General features: G+C 40.6%; 1 protein-coding gene across 1 annotated transcript in view; it reads left to right on the top strand.

Moving 5' to 3' along the window:
* The window catches only part of UMODL1 (uromodulin like 1), a 43,576-nt gene extending 30,622 nt beyond the window's left edge, over window positions 1-12,954 (top strand). The window contains 8 exon segments of the mRNA XM_062005430.1: window positions 1,109-1,240; window positions 2,786-3,021; window positions 3,711-3,853; window positions 4,969-5,205; window positions 6,014-6,173; window positions 8,876-8,951; window positions 12,766-12,911; window positions 12,913-12,954. Of these exon segments, the coding sequence (XP_061861414.1) occupies window positions 1,109-1,240; window positions 2,786-3,021; window positions 3,711-3,853; window positions 4,969-5,205; window positions 6,014-6,173; window positions 8,876-8,951; window positions 12,766-12,911; window positions 12,913-12,954 (1,172 nt within the window).
* The last annotated feature ends 4,052 nt before the right edge of the window (window positions 12,955-17,006 follow it).

Genomic DNA, 17,006 nt, shown 5'->3' with positions numbered 1-17,006 from the left:
GCAAGAGCTAGAAACCCTAAGAAACAAAGAAATGAACATGTGAATTCTTCTGCACTGGGAGTAAGTGTTTTTCTGTCAAACCTGTGGGTAGGAATCTCAAATGAAAGTCGACACCTTACCAAGGCCAAAATGATGGCTGATTGTACAACTTCTTTTCCTTTATATGTAATTTAAGTCAGTAACAAGAAACATTAGTGTCCTGACTAACTACTGTTGAATTCTGTTTCACAAATTGGTCAGTCTTCTCTGAAAAAACCCCATATTTTGTACCCTTAAAACAGCACATTTGTCCAAAGAATATTGTTATAAACTGTCTGTTAGAATCTCAATCAAAATTACTTCAGAAATATGCATAAGGTCTGCCTTGTACATTATTTTGCCTGTTACCCTAACAGGTGTGAGTCTGGGAAGTTATATATCCAGTTGATTAGTAAGGTTATGACTGTTGCTGGTAGTGCTTTGTAGGGTGTCTGCCCCTCAAACTTGTACTAAACAAACAGTTTCTTTCAGGGACAGGTCCCCATGAAGCAGATGGTTAGTGATATGTTCTGTGGTGGTGTGTCCTTATTTGCAAAGTTACAATTAGGTCTTGGGAAGAAAAACGGGAAGCAAAGCATATTTTTTCCTTTCAAAAGTAAAAATTTTGGCTGGCTAAAAATTGAAAAAGCACCTAAACTGCAACTTGGATGAGTCACACAACCCTCTTGCTTCACTTGTGCTCACATGTACTAACCATCTCCTCAGGAGTGTGAGATGGGGGAGGCAGCTGAGGAAGCTCCCAGGGTTAGAAGCATCCGCTCGGGCTGTAGGTCCATTTAGGAGAATAGTTGCTGTGCAGCAGATTGCCTACACTTCAGTTAAGTATTTGCTGGGCATTGCTGGTAGCACAGCTCCTGGAGAGTTTTTTCAATGCCATGCAATTAGCCCTCTAGGCTGTGCTTCCAGTATCCCATCTATTGTAGGCGCAGCAGCTGCCTGACGTACAGAAGAGTATCACATCTAGAGGTATAATCCCATAATGAAACTGGACCATGCTCCAGTTTCCAAACCATCACACTTTCATTTATAAACTTTCCTCTTTTGCCTATTGCTTAAATATACCAAACAGATTATGATGAATGCGAAAGCGAAGAGGATGACTGCTCCCCGGATGCATTGTGCCATAATACACTTGGGTTTTACCAGTGTAGCTGCAATGAAGGATTTGCTGATGTGCATCCAGAAAGGCCTGGAAGAAGCTGTGAAGGAAAAAACCAAAAATTCACTATCTAATGGCTAACAGAACACTCAGTGGTCTGATCTTCACTGAGATCACAGTCACACTCAACATGGGTCTTGAAATTTTGCCAGGGATGAATTTGGTTAGTTGTTTTCAGCTTGGTCCTAATGGCGAAAGCCTTACAGTGGATTTTAAGTACTGCTGACTGTAATACTCTGTCATGAGAGCTTGTTGTAGTAGTGGCTGGACTTGATCTTAAAGGTCTTTCATTCTATGATTCTATGAAGTCACAAGGATTTGTCAACTGATACCAACCTTTTGTTGGTTTTGTTTAACCAAGATATTTAGCACTGTGATAATGAGCTTTTGGGAAATACAGCTCTGAAAGAGCTCAGACTTTTATTTTTCTTCCTCTTACATTCAAGTCAGCAACTCTTTTATTTGGGGCATGTCTAAAAGCTGGGGAGTTCCAGAAAGATATTTATGTGTACAGATTTTATATGTTGTTTGGAAAATCGATGTTATTTGTATGCCCAACCCATTAAAATTATTTAAGAGAATTTTTGTACTATGAGACACATCCTTTCTTTTTCACTGCAAATGAAGTTTATTATCTTGGTGCTCTTTAAGTCAATGGTAGATGATTACTTTGGTTGTTTCTAACAGCAAAGAGCAATGGGATAACCCCAGAGCCTGTGCTGGATGTTTAGTATTCAACATACATATTGATCACAACCTGTAATGCCCCTTTTCCCCTGCTTGCTTTCCTCCTGAAACCATCAAAGATTGCTCCTGACACATTTGTTCAACTCCCTACCCTGTATCTCAGGACACACATGTGCAGTGTGGGCCTAGTACATGAGGTTTGTCCCCTACTTCCCTCAAAATGGGTTTTCCAAAGCTCTCAGGGTCATATCTTTTGGATACCAACTGGTCACAAATGGTGCTAGGTTTTTACACAAACTGCTTCTGTTTTTCACATTCAGAAGTCTGCAGTCTCCTATACTACTAGGCAAAAACACATGGACACTTGCAATGCAACTTACAGTTCGGGATCTCTTGCAAGCAGTGATCTGCCAAAAGCTGCTTATATGTGTTTGACTTAAGCATACTAATTATTGCATCTCTCAGGAAGGAAGGCACTTCAGCTTTACTCACTGGCACTTTATGTGTCTCTTGGGCTTTTTCTTAAAAGAAGCCATGGCTTTGTCAGTAAGTAGAGCCAGTTAAATGAACTAGTATCCTGCCAGTAACTGTGAATTTCCCCCTAAGAGTTTTTTTACCTTGTGAAATAATTCTAAACCTGTAGATTATAACAGTACCTATATTTTTTTCATTCTTCAACATTTCCTATGAGCCAGAAGGCAACAGTGATGGATAAGAAACCTGTATACATCGCAGTTTTACCTGCAACATCTTTGCAAACTTCAACTCATGTTTCTTCCCCTGCTTCATTGTACTTCTCTATTACTGAACACAAGGCTCTAGAGGACTCCACATTCTCCACAAAGGTGCTGAATCCTCTCACCATGGATCCCGTGTCAATTCTTGATGTTTCTCCTCAAGCATCTCCTGTTCCCCTCCTTAAAACTGCCCAGGAGATTTCCATTAAAGATGCAGTGATAGTGTTTTGTGAAATTGAGAAGATTGTCCTTGCCATCCAGAAGAGATTTTTACAGCAGGAATCTATCCTTGAAACCTCCTTATACCTGGGGGAGCTTCACTGCAATGTGAGCATCAGCAATGGCACTCATGTTGTGCTGCAGGCAGGATGGAGCAACTGTGGCACTGAAGTTGAGACTGTAAGTCCCCTCAATCAGTGAATATGAAGAAGCCCTGGAACAGTTTTTTTCTCTTGGGATGTGTATGTGTGTATGTGTTTATGAGTGTGTGTGTGTGTGTGTGTGTGTGTGAAAGGAAGGGCAATGGAAGATCCTTATCTAGGAGTACAGTCTGTTAGTTGCTGAAATGTTGGACCAAGACATTTCTTTAGAGAAAGAAACCCCTTTCCTGAGATGAAAAGTTACCTCTCTGTTTGGGATGTGGAGCAAGCTAGAAAAAGAAGGGGAATCTTTGAGGTCAGGCAGCAAAACTCAAGGGCAGAGTTCCTTTTGCAGTGGTCAGAAGCTTCTCTTTTCTTACAAGCAATTTCATCATCATATTTAGACAAATACTCCAACTGCTACCAGTTGTGGGGATAAAGAGTGATGTCTGTCTTTTTGGATCCTAACTCAAAGACTGAGCTCAAGCCGTGACAAAACACAGAAATTCCCTTGTGAAGCAATGGCCATTGCAGACTAAGGAAGAGGAGGGAGGCTGGTGGATTTTCATTGTCCCACTGTACAGCAACTAAGACACTATAGGTTTGATCTGTTTGATATTTGCAACCAGCAGAACGGAGAATATCTAAGCATTTGAAGCTGGTAAGCCTGTAGCTCTGCTATATCTCCAGAAACACTGATGTTCACAAGTTGTGCTTTCTGTGCTGCAGAACATTACTAATACTGTGGTGAAAACCATCCTTTGGAATGACGTTTCTGCTCAGGGAGTAATCCACCACTTAAAAGTTGCCACTCCCATTCACCATATGTTTCAAAATGATCTCTTGACTTCCTCTGGATACATTGCAGAAGGGTAAGTAAGAACTCTTTCTGCTTTGAAATGCCGCTCTGTGGCTGAGTGCTGCTGTGTTGGAAAAATTCCCAGGGACCTTAGCTGTATCCAGAGACAGTGCTCCTTGCTATGCAAAGTAGTCTGCCATCCTATGAGCCCTGTGCTCAGGTGATCTCTGCTATGGCCTTCTCTCCTATCCATCTAATGTGTCAATACATCCAACAGTTAAACAAGCTTGGCCATGGCCTGTCTAAACCATAGATGAAAAGGCACCTTTGAGAGGTGCAAGTTCAAGAGCCAGAATTTCTGACTTGTCTTTGCATTCCTGCCCTTGCCTTGCATGTAGCAATGACAGTATTTTCCTGCTTTTGGGACAATGATGTACGTTTTCAACATGGTGGAGGCATGCAGACTGCTATGTGGGTACTGAGGATGGCAATTTTTAACCCCCACAAATCCTTTTTTGTTTAACTCTGAAAAAAAGAGAAGATATGTAATGCAAATACTTTTTTTGTGGAAGGCCACATTTTCAAGTAAGATGGAATCAAATCTGCTGTTCACAGAGAATCAGACCCACACTCACAGAAAGGTGACAGCACAAGCTTTACTTTGATAGTAAATATTCTCCCTTCATACTCGCTCTCTCTTGCCCAGCACCATGTTTAAGATATCATCACCAAATCCACTTTGTTTCCTAACCCTTCAGACATTGTATTTTTCTTTCTATCTCCTTAAAAAGTCTTTGTCATGCTCCTTCTCTTTGTGCTCTTCTCGTGTCCCTCACTTCCTGTTCAGCTTTATCCCCCTTTCCTTAATTTTCTTGGCTCTTCTTCACTAAGCTTTTTCTCACTTTATTTTGAACTTTAAGGCAGCTCATAGTCTTGTTTCATTTCAGCTCCACTCAAATCTCTCTGTTCTATTCATGTTGCCAAGACATTCAGCTCTTTAGATTTTTTCCTCTTGCATTTCCATGCTCCCTACCTTCTCATTTCAAAACTTGATTTGTTTTTCACCCATTCCTCTTCAACAATGTCCTAACATCCTGGACTCTTCACTACTTAAATGCACAAGAGTCGATTTATAGAAATGCACAATCAAATTTGTGGTCTTTAAAATAAGGTTAATTGTTATTTCAGACTTTACACTATCTTTGAGGATTTGCATGGATCTGGACACTTCAGAACTGAAATGCAGTTGTTTATTGGAAATTCTCCAATACCAAAAAGTTTCAGTGTCTCTGCCAGTAATGAGGTACTAATCGAAGTGGACATCCAGAGAGCAGATAGCAAGGTCAAGGTCGTCCTCACTGACTGCTGGGCAACTCCAACTAATAATTCAGTGGATCCCTTCTCATTTGCTTTTATCAGCAACAGGTACAGCAGTGCCACTTGCAAATAGCATGGTGCCATAAACTTCAGTGGTGCCATAAACTTCAGTGGTGATGACTTCATGTGTTGTCCTGTAAATGCCTTTTACATGTGTTTCATCATTCATATATGCTATCCCTTATCACTCTGACTGGTCACACTGTCTTTGAACAAGGAAAGTATGTATGAAAAGAAAATGTTTTCGAAGGGTAATATGATAGTTGTTTGAGTTTGGTTATCTTCCCCATAGTTTTGTAAAGGAATTGTACTTCTGACCTGAAGAAATAGATCATTTTAGCAGTCAGTAGTGAAAGAACATTGAAAAGTCTGTGCTTAATCTATTTCTCTGTGGTTCAGGTATTACTAAGAGCTTATGCGACTCTCACCAATGAAGGTGAAAGGTTAGATAATTCCTGTGTTCCGTGACTCTCAGGCAATATTAATGCAGCTTATGGTTAAAAGAGGAGGTTTGTTCCTGCCTGGATTCCTGATCTTACCCCAGTGTTGTATTTCCTGAATTTACCCCCTACCACAAAATACAAGATAGTCCTTTTGCTCAGTAACAAAAGTGATTCTTTTTAATATGGTGTTCTTTTACTTTGTGTTTGGTGAAGCCATATTTAAATCCATCTTGCTGTCACTCTTTCCCTTCTTTTCCAACTCTCAAACTACTTCTCAAAAACAGCAAATATCCCCTTATCACTCCTGCACTGCTAGAGAATGGCTCCATGATGGGTCTGTCTGCAGCTTTACAACCTGAGTTACATGCTATAACCACAACATGCCTTCTATGTATGCTGCTCTTCCTTTTCAGCTGCCCCATCCCAAACACATATACCACGCTGATACAGAATGGGAATTCAAGCAAAGCATGGTTTAAGATGAAAATCTTTTCCTTTGTCAACAATTCTGTGGTTTACTTACACTGTAAAATTGGTATATGTATGGAAACACCAGGAAGCACCTGCAGGATGGTAAGGGTTTTGTTCCAATATGCTTTTTTTCCTCTGGCGTGACATATTCAGTCCTGCTCTGGGATTGAAGAAATAATGTTTCCAAACAAAGTTTAAAATAGCTCTTGAAGTTTTTTTGTTATTCTCTGTGGAAAGCAGAGTGGAGAAGACCTATAACCATATGAAAGTGTCTGCCTTTCTTCCTGTTAAAGGCATAGTGCTTGCATGGAAATGGGGAAATCAAATCCGGGGAACCTGAGAACTGAACCTTTCGGTTCTGCATAAGGGTGGCTATAAGGCAATAAATAGAAGTCACAATGAGATAGGCTGTTCAGAAATATGTCAGCACAGATGGACATGTCACAAAAGAAGCAAGCACTTGTATTTGCAGCATCAGCAGGAAAGTCTGAGTAAATTGGTTTGAGATGTTCTCCTGTCTTTTTTTTCCCCTTTGCTTCTCCAAGTGAGAGTTAAGGTACTGGGAAAGGAAGTTTGGTGGCAGTAAATTTCTAGGGCTGTGACTATTTTAAAACAATAAACCAAGCAATGTTCTCTTAACAACTTCAGTTTCTAATTGTGTTCCAAAGCATTGTTTTGTTTCTTTTTACTTCTGAGTGAGTAATACACACTGCTTCATCTAAAAATGAGAAGAGTTTTGATGATGGCTTTTCTTTTTCTTTATAACAGACACACAGGGAATTGTCCTTTCCCTCTGCCAGCCTTCCTGGCTCTTTTTCAATCAAGGATGTTTTCATTAGCTGTTTGGTGTTCCTCCATTGTTTAACTCTTTCCTCTAGCTCTAAATAACTCCATTTAAGCCCATTATAAAGGAAACAATCTCTTCCTAAAAGATGAAAGATGGCTAGCAGATGATACTTGTTCCCTTTCTCAAAGTATAAAGTTTCCATCACAGTAAAAAAACCCTCAAAACAACAGGGACAGGAAACATGACTAACAGATGGAAAGATGGCTGCAATGTACACATCTGAATTTGGAGTTGGCTGTGAAGTGGAGTTGGGTGCAAGACTGGGGAATGAGAGGAACGGGCAGGAGAGGGACTGTGTGGGCCAGTATGGCTGCTGTATGGAATCAAATAGTTGTTTTGCTGGAAGCTGATGGTTTTGCTGTTAGAGCAGGCTTTAGCTGTATGCACTAGAGTTTGGGTATATGGTTAATTAAAGGACTGGCTTTGATCTGAGTTAAAGGAGTCTGTGATGGGATAATTCTGCTAGCCTAAGATAAAGTTTGATTGAGACTGATGGTGCAATAAACAAGGCACAGCAGAGTTAATCAGTAAAGGCCTCTCCTGTCATATATTCCAAATTATTCATACATACATATGAGATATATTGTTCTTTCTCCTATGCAGAATTTACCCACTGTGAACAGTTAGAGAATTAAGTAGATTAAAATTAAAATGTTATACAGAGAAGATAAGTGCTAGGCAATTCTACTCAGGATGGCAATGGCTTTTACAAAGGAGGAAGAGGGAGCTGCAGGATGTGCAAAGATCAAGGAAAATCGGAGCAAGAACAGATTGTATTCGGAAGTAACATCAAATGGCTAGGAAAGTGCCCAGGGTCTAGGATCTCATCCTCTGATATGACTGCTACTCTGGAAAATCCTGGCGTGCTTCAGGGCAGATTTGTTTGAGGTCTTTGCCTACAAAATTGGGACTCACATCTTGCATTATTTCTTCTTATTCAGTGCTTGTATTCCTTGTTTTCTCACCAGAAGAGAATATGGTGTTCCAAAGTTTAGAGTAGAAAAGTATAGACAGGATGGAGAGTAAATATAGGAAGAAACAAGTAAGAGGCCTGGGTTTGAATGGGAAGGAGTGATGTGCCACTACCATGCACATGTTTGGTGGAATGTGGCTGCTCCATGGCCATGTGGAACAAAATAATTTTTGGCGTCAGGGAGCAGCTATGTAACCATATTCTATAATGGATCCATCTAGCTGGGAAAGCTATTCAAGGGTAGGCCAAAATCACAGCTACATAGGTATTTTTCTGGGAGCTGACCCAGCTGACACTGTTGCTGGCAGTGGATTGCTGAGGTTTTTCAGTGTAAGCAGGCTGGTAACACAGAATCAGAAAATCTTAAGGATTGGCAGGGACCTTGAAAGATCATCTAGTCCAACCCCTACCAGAGGAGGATCAGCTAGAGCAGGTCACACAGGAACTCATCCAGGTAGGTTTTAAATGTCCCCAGAGAAGGAGACTCAACAACCCATCTGGGCAGCCCATTCCAGTGCTCCCTCACCCTCATAGTGAAAAAAAATCTTCCTTGTGTTTCTTTGGATCCTCTTGTGTTCCAGTTTATAGTCATTGCCTTTTGTCCTATCATTGGACATCATTGAGAAGAGCCTGACTCCATGCTCCTGACACCCACCCTTTACATGTTTGTAAACATTAATGAGGTCACCCCTCAACTCCTCTTCTCCAAGCTAAAGAGCCCCAGCTCTCTCAGCCTTTCGTCATAAGAGAGATGCTCTACTCCCTTCATCATCTTGGTGGCCCTGTGCTGAACTCTCTCCAGCAGCTCTCTGTATTTCTTGAACTGAGGGGAGCAGAACTAGACACAATATTCTAGATGTGGTCCCATAAGGGTACTGGTGAGGTATTCTCATGTAGACAAGGGTAAAGCACCCTTGCACTTCCCTGTTTCTTTTGCTGAGTGTAGCATGATGCTGCAGTTTCTCTTTTTATGTGCACTTCCAGGAAAGCCGCAGTATCTTTGGAATAACCTCAACAAGCTATGGTTCCCAGAAGATACCTTTAGGATGCAACTTAAAAAGTTAGCAAGCAAACCGAACAGTGCTACCGAGGAAGTGTGCGGAAGATGAGTGTGCTGTGTGTTCTGCCAGTGCTGCTCACACAAAGCTAATCCCCAACATTTCACAGGGTAGCAATTTCAGACTAGTGGTTCCTAGATATGTTGTTCACATTGTCACTCAAGAGTTGTGTGTTGCTTCAAATTGACACACAGTTTGGCAGGGACTGAAAGCTGCTGTTGCTTGTTGCTGGGGTTGGTTGTAGTATCTGTTATGCCTGCCATGGGCAGTAGAAACATCCAAACAAAAATGTTTGCAGAACCCCAGCACATAGAAATAGTGAGAAGTTCATTCTCTCACAAGATTTCTCTAAAATAAACAGAAAATTAATGAAAAGAAAGAGACTGTGTGTGAAACGTCTGCTCACAGCAGTGTTTTCCAGTGTGACTAATTACACATTTTATGCTGATGTTTCCCTAATGCCATTTCCTTTGAACTTCCATTTGGTGCTCATTTCAGTTTAACAAAGCGTAACATTAAGAAACAAAAACCCCAATGAGTGAGAACAGCGCCAGGCTTTCACATACAGAAGGCTTTGTATTTTTAATTAGTAAGCCTTATTACTTGTTGGAGTTTGAACTGATTGATTGTTGCAGAGATGCTATACGATTCAATCCCTGAAGACTGGTGAGACCCTCACTAGGCACAGAACATCTTGGGGACCCCTATGTAAAGCAGATGGTGAGTTATGAATGGATGCTGACAAAAAGGGGATGCAGAGTAACTATCATTTCAAGATTCTTTTGTACTGTCAAAGGAACGTGAAGCCATGCGATACAAGGTTTTCATGCCACTCTGCATGTTTTTCTGAGGAGCAGGCATCCTTACTGAAGCCATGTGGCAGTGTGGAAAAACATGCGCCGTCTTTAGTGATGTGACTGACGTGACTGACAGATTGTCAAGGGAAATAGAAAAGAAGAGGATAAAGTGCATAATGTAGCAGTTTGTGCACAGGGTAGCTGCAACAGCCACAAAATTGTTTATTACCAATAAGTTTTTCAAGTGTTTACTCTGCACTGTTTAGTTAGACTGCAATTATATTGAGCTCTGAAGGCCAACATCAGAGCAGATCAGAGATTGTATTGTTTTGTTTCCTTAGACTTCCTGTTATTGACTTTATTACCACCCTGAAGGAAAGTGTCAGAACATGGCTGATGCACAGCACCTTCATTAATCTGGTGGTACAGTACAGGTTAATTGAGGGTGAACACCAGCACTGTGTACAAGCAGGGTCCAATTTGTTCTGCATCTGCCTCTTCTGCATTTACTTCAATTATGGTTTTAAGAGTACCTCTGGTCTCTAACTTTTTCAATCATTTGGCTTCCTCCAGCCAGTTCCATTCATATCTTGTTAGCATAAAACACTCATTGAGAATATTTGTACACACTAATGTTAGAGTTTTAATACACAGCTACCTGGAATAGACCAAAGTCACCTTCTTTTCTCCTACTGGTTTTCTATTTTGCCAGTCATTTAATGCTCTTTTAAGTGTGGAGATAAGTTAATGCTGGACTGCTAGTGGGTTCAGGATTTTCTTTTCTCCTCTGTTATGATGGTCACAATGTCCCTTTGGATCTAGAAACTATCTCTGACTTAGCATATTCTATTTTTCTTCCATTATATGTGACTATTAGCCTATTAGAGTAGACCTTCAGTGTTAATTTTTGAATGAATCCTTTTACAAAACTTGGCAATTGGTACAGCTTTCTTTGTATAGCTCTTACATCAGATCTCACTCCCATTTTCATTGGAGACTGCAATACATTTAGCAGCTGAGGGAGCTGGGGTTATTTAGCCCGGAGAAGAGGAGGCTGAGGGGAGACATTATCACGCTATAACTACCTTAAAGTGGGACGGAGATTGATTTCTTCTCTTCAGTAATGAATGATAGGACACAAGGAAATGAGTTCAAGTTGTGCCAGAGGAGGTTTAAATTGGAGATTAGGAAGAGCTTTTTCACCAAGAACGTTGTTAAACATTGGAATGGGCTACCCAGGGAGGTCGTGGAGTCACCATCCCTGGAGATATTTAAAAGATATATAGATGGGGTGCTGAGAGACATGGTTTAGTGGTGGGCTTGCCAGTGTTAGGTTACTGGTTGGACTTGATCTTAAAGATCTTTTCCAGCCTATAATTCTATGATTTCTGATATTGAAAAATGAACATTGCACAAAAGGAACGCTGGTGATGGAAGTGTTATTTCAGTTGTACTAATGGATTCCTAGGCAAGGGTGGCACTACTAGATGTTGTCACCTCTTTCCACCTCTTTCCTCACACCTAAAATGCGATGGATAAGCACATTGCATTTTAAGTGTGAGGCTAGGCCTAGACAGTGATATGCATCTCTGTGTTGAAGGAGGCAACATGAATTATGATGTCAGGTAAGATTCTGCAGTGAAATATGAAAAAAGCTTTAACTGCTCTGCCTATAGTGCTTGGCCACAGGCTATAGCAAAGAATGCTGATAGTGTCCTCAGGAAGACCCGTTCTGTCTATGTCTGGCTACAAGCTGCCATTTCTACTGTATATTTTCTTTTTTCTTCCTTTGTTTCATACTGAAATTCAGAAATAAGCCTAAATATATTATGCAACACTGCTTTGGCTTGTCTTGGAATGATGCCCTGGATGTTATGTAGCTTGGACACTACTACTGCATACCTTTGTGGCTGCCAATAGTGCCCTTTGGCTAAAGATTGTGTTACTAATTACAGACATGTATGCATTAGTATTTGTCTTCTGTTCACCTCAGGTGCTACACAAGTGCTTGGCTAAATAAGTCCTGTCCTGAAAATGTTGCCAAACAAATAAATGTTTTCATAAGTGCATCAAGCATTTAAAAGAATAAATTAGAAGTTTGCAAGCATACATATACAAACATCAATAGAGGCATAGTGTCAAAGGGAGAGGGCATTCTGCTTGCAGATTTGGACAAATACATGGAAGTGTCAATATGTGAACCAGGCGAAGAAGTTCTGTCGATGGCCAGTGGAGCCTTAGGAGGCAGCTGGCAACAAGGAACTTGTCTCCTGCCCACAAATAGGCATTTACTGCTCATGATCTATGGTGACTCATTATTTCCCTCCCCTTTACTCTCTGGGTGCTATTCTGAAAGACTATAGCTCTCCTGCAGGTCCCATGCCATGTCTACCAGACCTATGCAGGCATTGTAGATGTCCTTGGGCTTCTCAGTTGGCACTAGATGCCTGTGCTTCGGCTACAGAGTCAAGCCCACTGTGCCAACTTCAGTGTGACTCACCTGCCTCCACTGGCTGCCCCCGACAGGTCTCTTCTGACTAGAAGGGAAGCTTAGAGAGCCAGCACATATGGAAAATACTTCCCTAAATGCTGTGTGTTTAAAGAAGGGTTACATATGAGATAAATGCAAATCAAGTGTTTTTAATCATTGTAGATGAGTGGAGGCAGGATGAAGATGGGAGAATGCTTCACCATGAGGGTCATTCTGAAAGCAAGGCAGCATTTCAGAAAGCCGTTAGTCCTGGTCCTTTATTTGTTAAACAGAAAATTATAGACTCAGATTCTAAAGATACATCAAACTCATGTCTGCAGGGATTCTACACTTCTCTAAAAAGAGAACTTGGACTGTGGCTCAGACCTTTCCATGAGAATCATTCTCCCCAAAAGACTGATTTGCTTCTGTACCACAGCTCTCGGCTTCAATATGGCTAACTTGTAGGCAAGGTTTGTTTGGTTTGTTTCTTACTCCAGGAAAAGATGTAGAAAATTATTTTTCTTTCACCTCTTGTGGTTTTTTTAGCACCTGAATTGAAGAGAGATAAAGAGGCTGGAATGGGAGTTGGATACATCATCCTCACTGCCTTTGCTGTGTGTGTTTTTGTGCCAGCAGTTGTAAGCCTTCTCATTTTCCAGTACCAGCGAAAGATGGGAAGATACAATTGGAAGAATCAAGTCTGATAACTTCAGCTATCAAGTATTCTATGATTAGAGATTTCTAGATATAAGTACTGAATTATGATCAGATACCTTTTTTTAGCTGTTTTTTCCTTCATGAAATGGTTAAATACTTGCAAATGAATATCCTCTGTTTAAGGGTATTTGAACCTCTTGCCCTGTTTGCTGTGGGTGCAGGTCGTAGAAGTAAGAATGAAGCACACACTATTCTTGCCTGCTTTTGAATGCTGCAGACTACAGAGGAAGAAGAAAGCCTTCTTCATATTCCTTTATAGCTTTGGTCTCAGGCAGGGTAAATGACACACCACTTCAGAAGAATACCAATAACCATTTTCACAAAAAACTTGTCCTTTTGGTTTTGGATCATGGATTAGTATAGTAAAAGTGAGAAACTACTACTCTATAAATCTGCTCCAGAAGATAATTTGTTTCAGAAGTCATCCCTTTCTGCAAAAGCTTGTGTATTAAAAAAAACCCCAAAAAACCTGTGGGATTTTTGACATAAAGAGTTTTCTGTAAAATGCAACCTGCATTCTGTAAAATGAGTGTGTTCTAGCCGATCACCTCCATTTGTGTGTTTGTCCCTTTAAGAGGAGGAGAGATATACGAGAAAGCTGGCTTGCTGGAAAAGAAGACCTAACATTGCTTCACAGCTCAAGAATGTTTACTTCCAATGGAACTCTGTTCCTGGGAACAGGCTTGTTTGACATTGTTACCAGAGTTAGTCAGTAAGTCATACATGACAATGCAGCTGCCCTGACCCCAGTGAGTTGACTAGACTCACCATGATGACATTTGCAGACAACACAGTTTGCTTCACTAAGGACAACAACATTTAATATATATGACAGAGAAAGGCCAGGAAAGGCCCAGCTACCTCATTGTAGTCTCAGCTAAGAGCATCTTTTAGATGCTGGAACTACTCAGCACTTCTTTCCCATGAGTTTATTTTCTTTGGAAAGTAGTTGATTAGTTGATTACATTTTTCAATCATGATTAGTTTAATTTTTATTTTTTCTCTAGTTGGACCTTGTCTCATCACGTGGAGGACTGAAGCTCATCTTCACTCAGCATTTGGTTTTCATTACTCTTCACAGTGGTGGTCATGACCAGTTGCGACTCTGACTCTTCCAAATTGATGTCACATAGGCTTCTATCCTCCCTCTTCTTTTAGCAATCTGGCTCTCTGGTGTCCCAAGAGCTATTTGGGACTGCAGCTCCAGGATGAAGAGAATTTTGGCTACTTTTGCCATGGATAAAATAGAAGGGAAAAAAATTAAGACTACAGGGTTCTCCTTTCCAAGATTTGTCTCTCCCACTGTGCCACGTTGCATGTGCCCATCTTAGCATCACTCATGCAATTACTATTGACAAGCTGCATGTTTCTATAAATATTCCAGGAAGTAAATCAGCAAACATTTAGAGAGGCCTCCTTTTCAGCTTGTAATTCACTATTTACTTAAGGTGAGGTTGAAACTTTGAGCTACAGCCACCTTTAACGCCTAATTAGGCCTTAAATATACAGAAGCTGGAGAACAAGTATTGGATTTGCCACCAAATAAAGAAAAGGCAACATGAATCTGAGACTTAACTCAGAGTGCTCTTCAGCATGAGTTTTGAGATTTAATTATAAGTTCTTTAGCTGACAAGGACTCAGTGAAAAAAAAAAGACAAAAAAGAAACTCTTTTTGTTACTGGCAGCCTGGTGTTTTTCCACATAGCTCAGTTGGCACTTAGGTACTCTGTTTAATTAGACCACAATGAATATGCAGTGAAGCCAGAGAGTGTGCTGCCCATCTAAGTGACAGCACTCCAATTGCATCAGAATAGCTATACATTTGAGTTGAATTTTGCCTGTCTGAAAGTCTAGCATTAGTGCAGCAGCAAAGTTTTAGTTTACACGCCCCATTGGCTGTGACAGCAGACTGTTCAACTAGATAAACTGGAACAAAAATCCTTTCCACACAGCAAGCATCTCCTGCAGGACTTGAGGCATTCTTCTTCTGCACTCTATTGCCCCAAACCTCCACTTCAGTGAGGGTGTTAGAGAATAAAGCAGTGTGGTAACTTGTTCCCATCACTCTGTTGCATGCACTCCTCCTATGCAGTGATAGAGCCTGCTGTGTCTGGGTCACATGTAATTCAATGATTTACAGTGAGCAAGCTAATTCCTCTTTAAGCTTAATGGTTACTATTATAAATAACACTTGGTGGAAGTTTGTCATTAACTTGAACTCACAAATACTCTTGGTTGGGGTTTTTTGGGGATTTTTTTTTTGGTACAGACTAGCATTGGAAAGCTGCTTTCCTATCCTCCAGTCCAATTTTCTGTTAGGTAATAAGATTAATGGGTAAAGGACTTTTATATTTTGCAAAAGGTCATACTGATTAACTTGGAGGTTATATTTTAAAATACAGCAATAAGTTTCAGAATAATTATTTGCATTCTGCTTTTAATTCAAGTGAATCTATAAGGAGTAAAAATCTTTCCTTTGTCTTTTCCTTGATGAAATACAAGTTACCAAATCCTGATGTAAAAAAGAAAATCCATTTGCTAGCAATTCATTAGTATAATTGTAAATTATCTTTGCAAACTTAGAGTCTGATTAACATAGCCATTACCTTTATATTACATAGGAGTCTCTTACCTTTTGCTCAGTTTGCTGGCAATTACGTAATGTGTTTGCCTTCTGCATAGAGTGAAAGTATAAGCTATTTTACTGTAAATAAATATCTAGGTTTTAGTTCTCACAATCTTCAACTGCTTGAATGACAGGACTAGATGTTTGCCTATTGATTTTGGTGGAGCTATGCCATTTACAAAAGCTGAACATTAATCTTCACAACAAATCTTAGTCTCCTCTTCTCCAAGGTGAAGACTCCCAGCTCCCTCAGCCTTTCATCGTAAGGGAGATGCTCCACTCCATCATCTTGATGGCCCTGCGCTGAACTCTCTCCAGCAGCTCCCCGTCCTTCTTGAACTGAGGGGCCCAGAACTGAACACAATATTCTAGATGTGTTCTCATTGTATTGCTGCAATGTGGTGATCCAATCTGAAACTAGTGTCACACCATCCTCCCTGGGCATTTAATTTGTACAGTTCTAACAGTTCTAAAAGAAGGATATTCAAAGCTCAATGAAGCTTACACTGAGGGCATTAGTGGACTTATCTGGACCCAAGTGTAAAGAGCACTTGCTCCAAATCCTTCCTTTATCATTGTTGTGCAAAAGTGTTGCACAGCTGACATCCATTTTGTAATTTTTTTTCTGTGCTATGTTTCAGTTGCTAGCAGTCACTGTTTTCTCAATACTGTGTCCCTTTGCATGTCCTTTTCATGCTAAGGCACATAATAGATTGTTTAATTGGGGTATCATAGAAGTACAGAATGGTTTGGATTGGAAGGGATCTTTAAAGATTATTTAGTCCAGCTACCCAACTATCAATATTGTGTCTATTATTCTATGATACCCTTCCATGGGAAGGGTAGTTCCATGGGAATTTCTTGACATCTAATTGAGTGTCATCATGGAGTAGGAACATCTTTCACTACCTCAAGTTGCTCGAAGTCCCATTCAACCTGACCTTAAACACTTCTAATGATCAAGTGTTTACAGCTTCTCTAGGAAACCTGTTCCCGTGTTTCACCACTCACATAATAAAAAATTTCTTCCTTATTGTCAACCTAAGTCAATGCTCTTCCAGCTTGAAATCATTGTGCCTCGTCCTGTCACTACAGGCATGGGTAAAAGGTCTCCATATGTTCTTCTAAGCCCTCTTTATATATTGAAAGGCTATAATAAGGTGTCACTGGAGCCTTCTCTTCTCCAGACTGAACAACCCCAACTCTTCCAGCTGACTGATGATATTTGTGGCTCTCCTCTGAAACAGGTCCATGTCTATCTTCTGCTGAGGACTCCAGAACAGGATGTATACTCCAGGGAGGTCTCATGAGAGCAGAATTGAGGGGGAGAATCATCTCATTCAACCTCCTGGCCACGCTGCTTTTGGTGCAGCCTAGGATACAATTGGCTTTCTAGTCTGCAAGCATGTGCTGCCAGCTCATATCCAGTTTCTCATCCACCAGT

The sequence above is a fragment of the Colius striatus genome, chromosome 1 (assembly GCF_028858725.1).
Source record: "Colius striatus isolate bColStr4 chromosome 1, bColStr4.1.hap1, whole genome shotgun sequence".
NCBI classification, from domain to species: domain Eukaryota; kingdom Metazoa; phylum Chordata; class Aves; order Coliiformes; family Coliidae; genus Colius; species Colius striatus.
The sequence above is the reverse complement of the archived record's forward strand: the minus strand, read 5'-3'. Positions and strand labels throughout refer to the sequence as shown.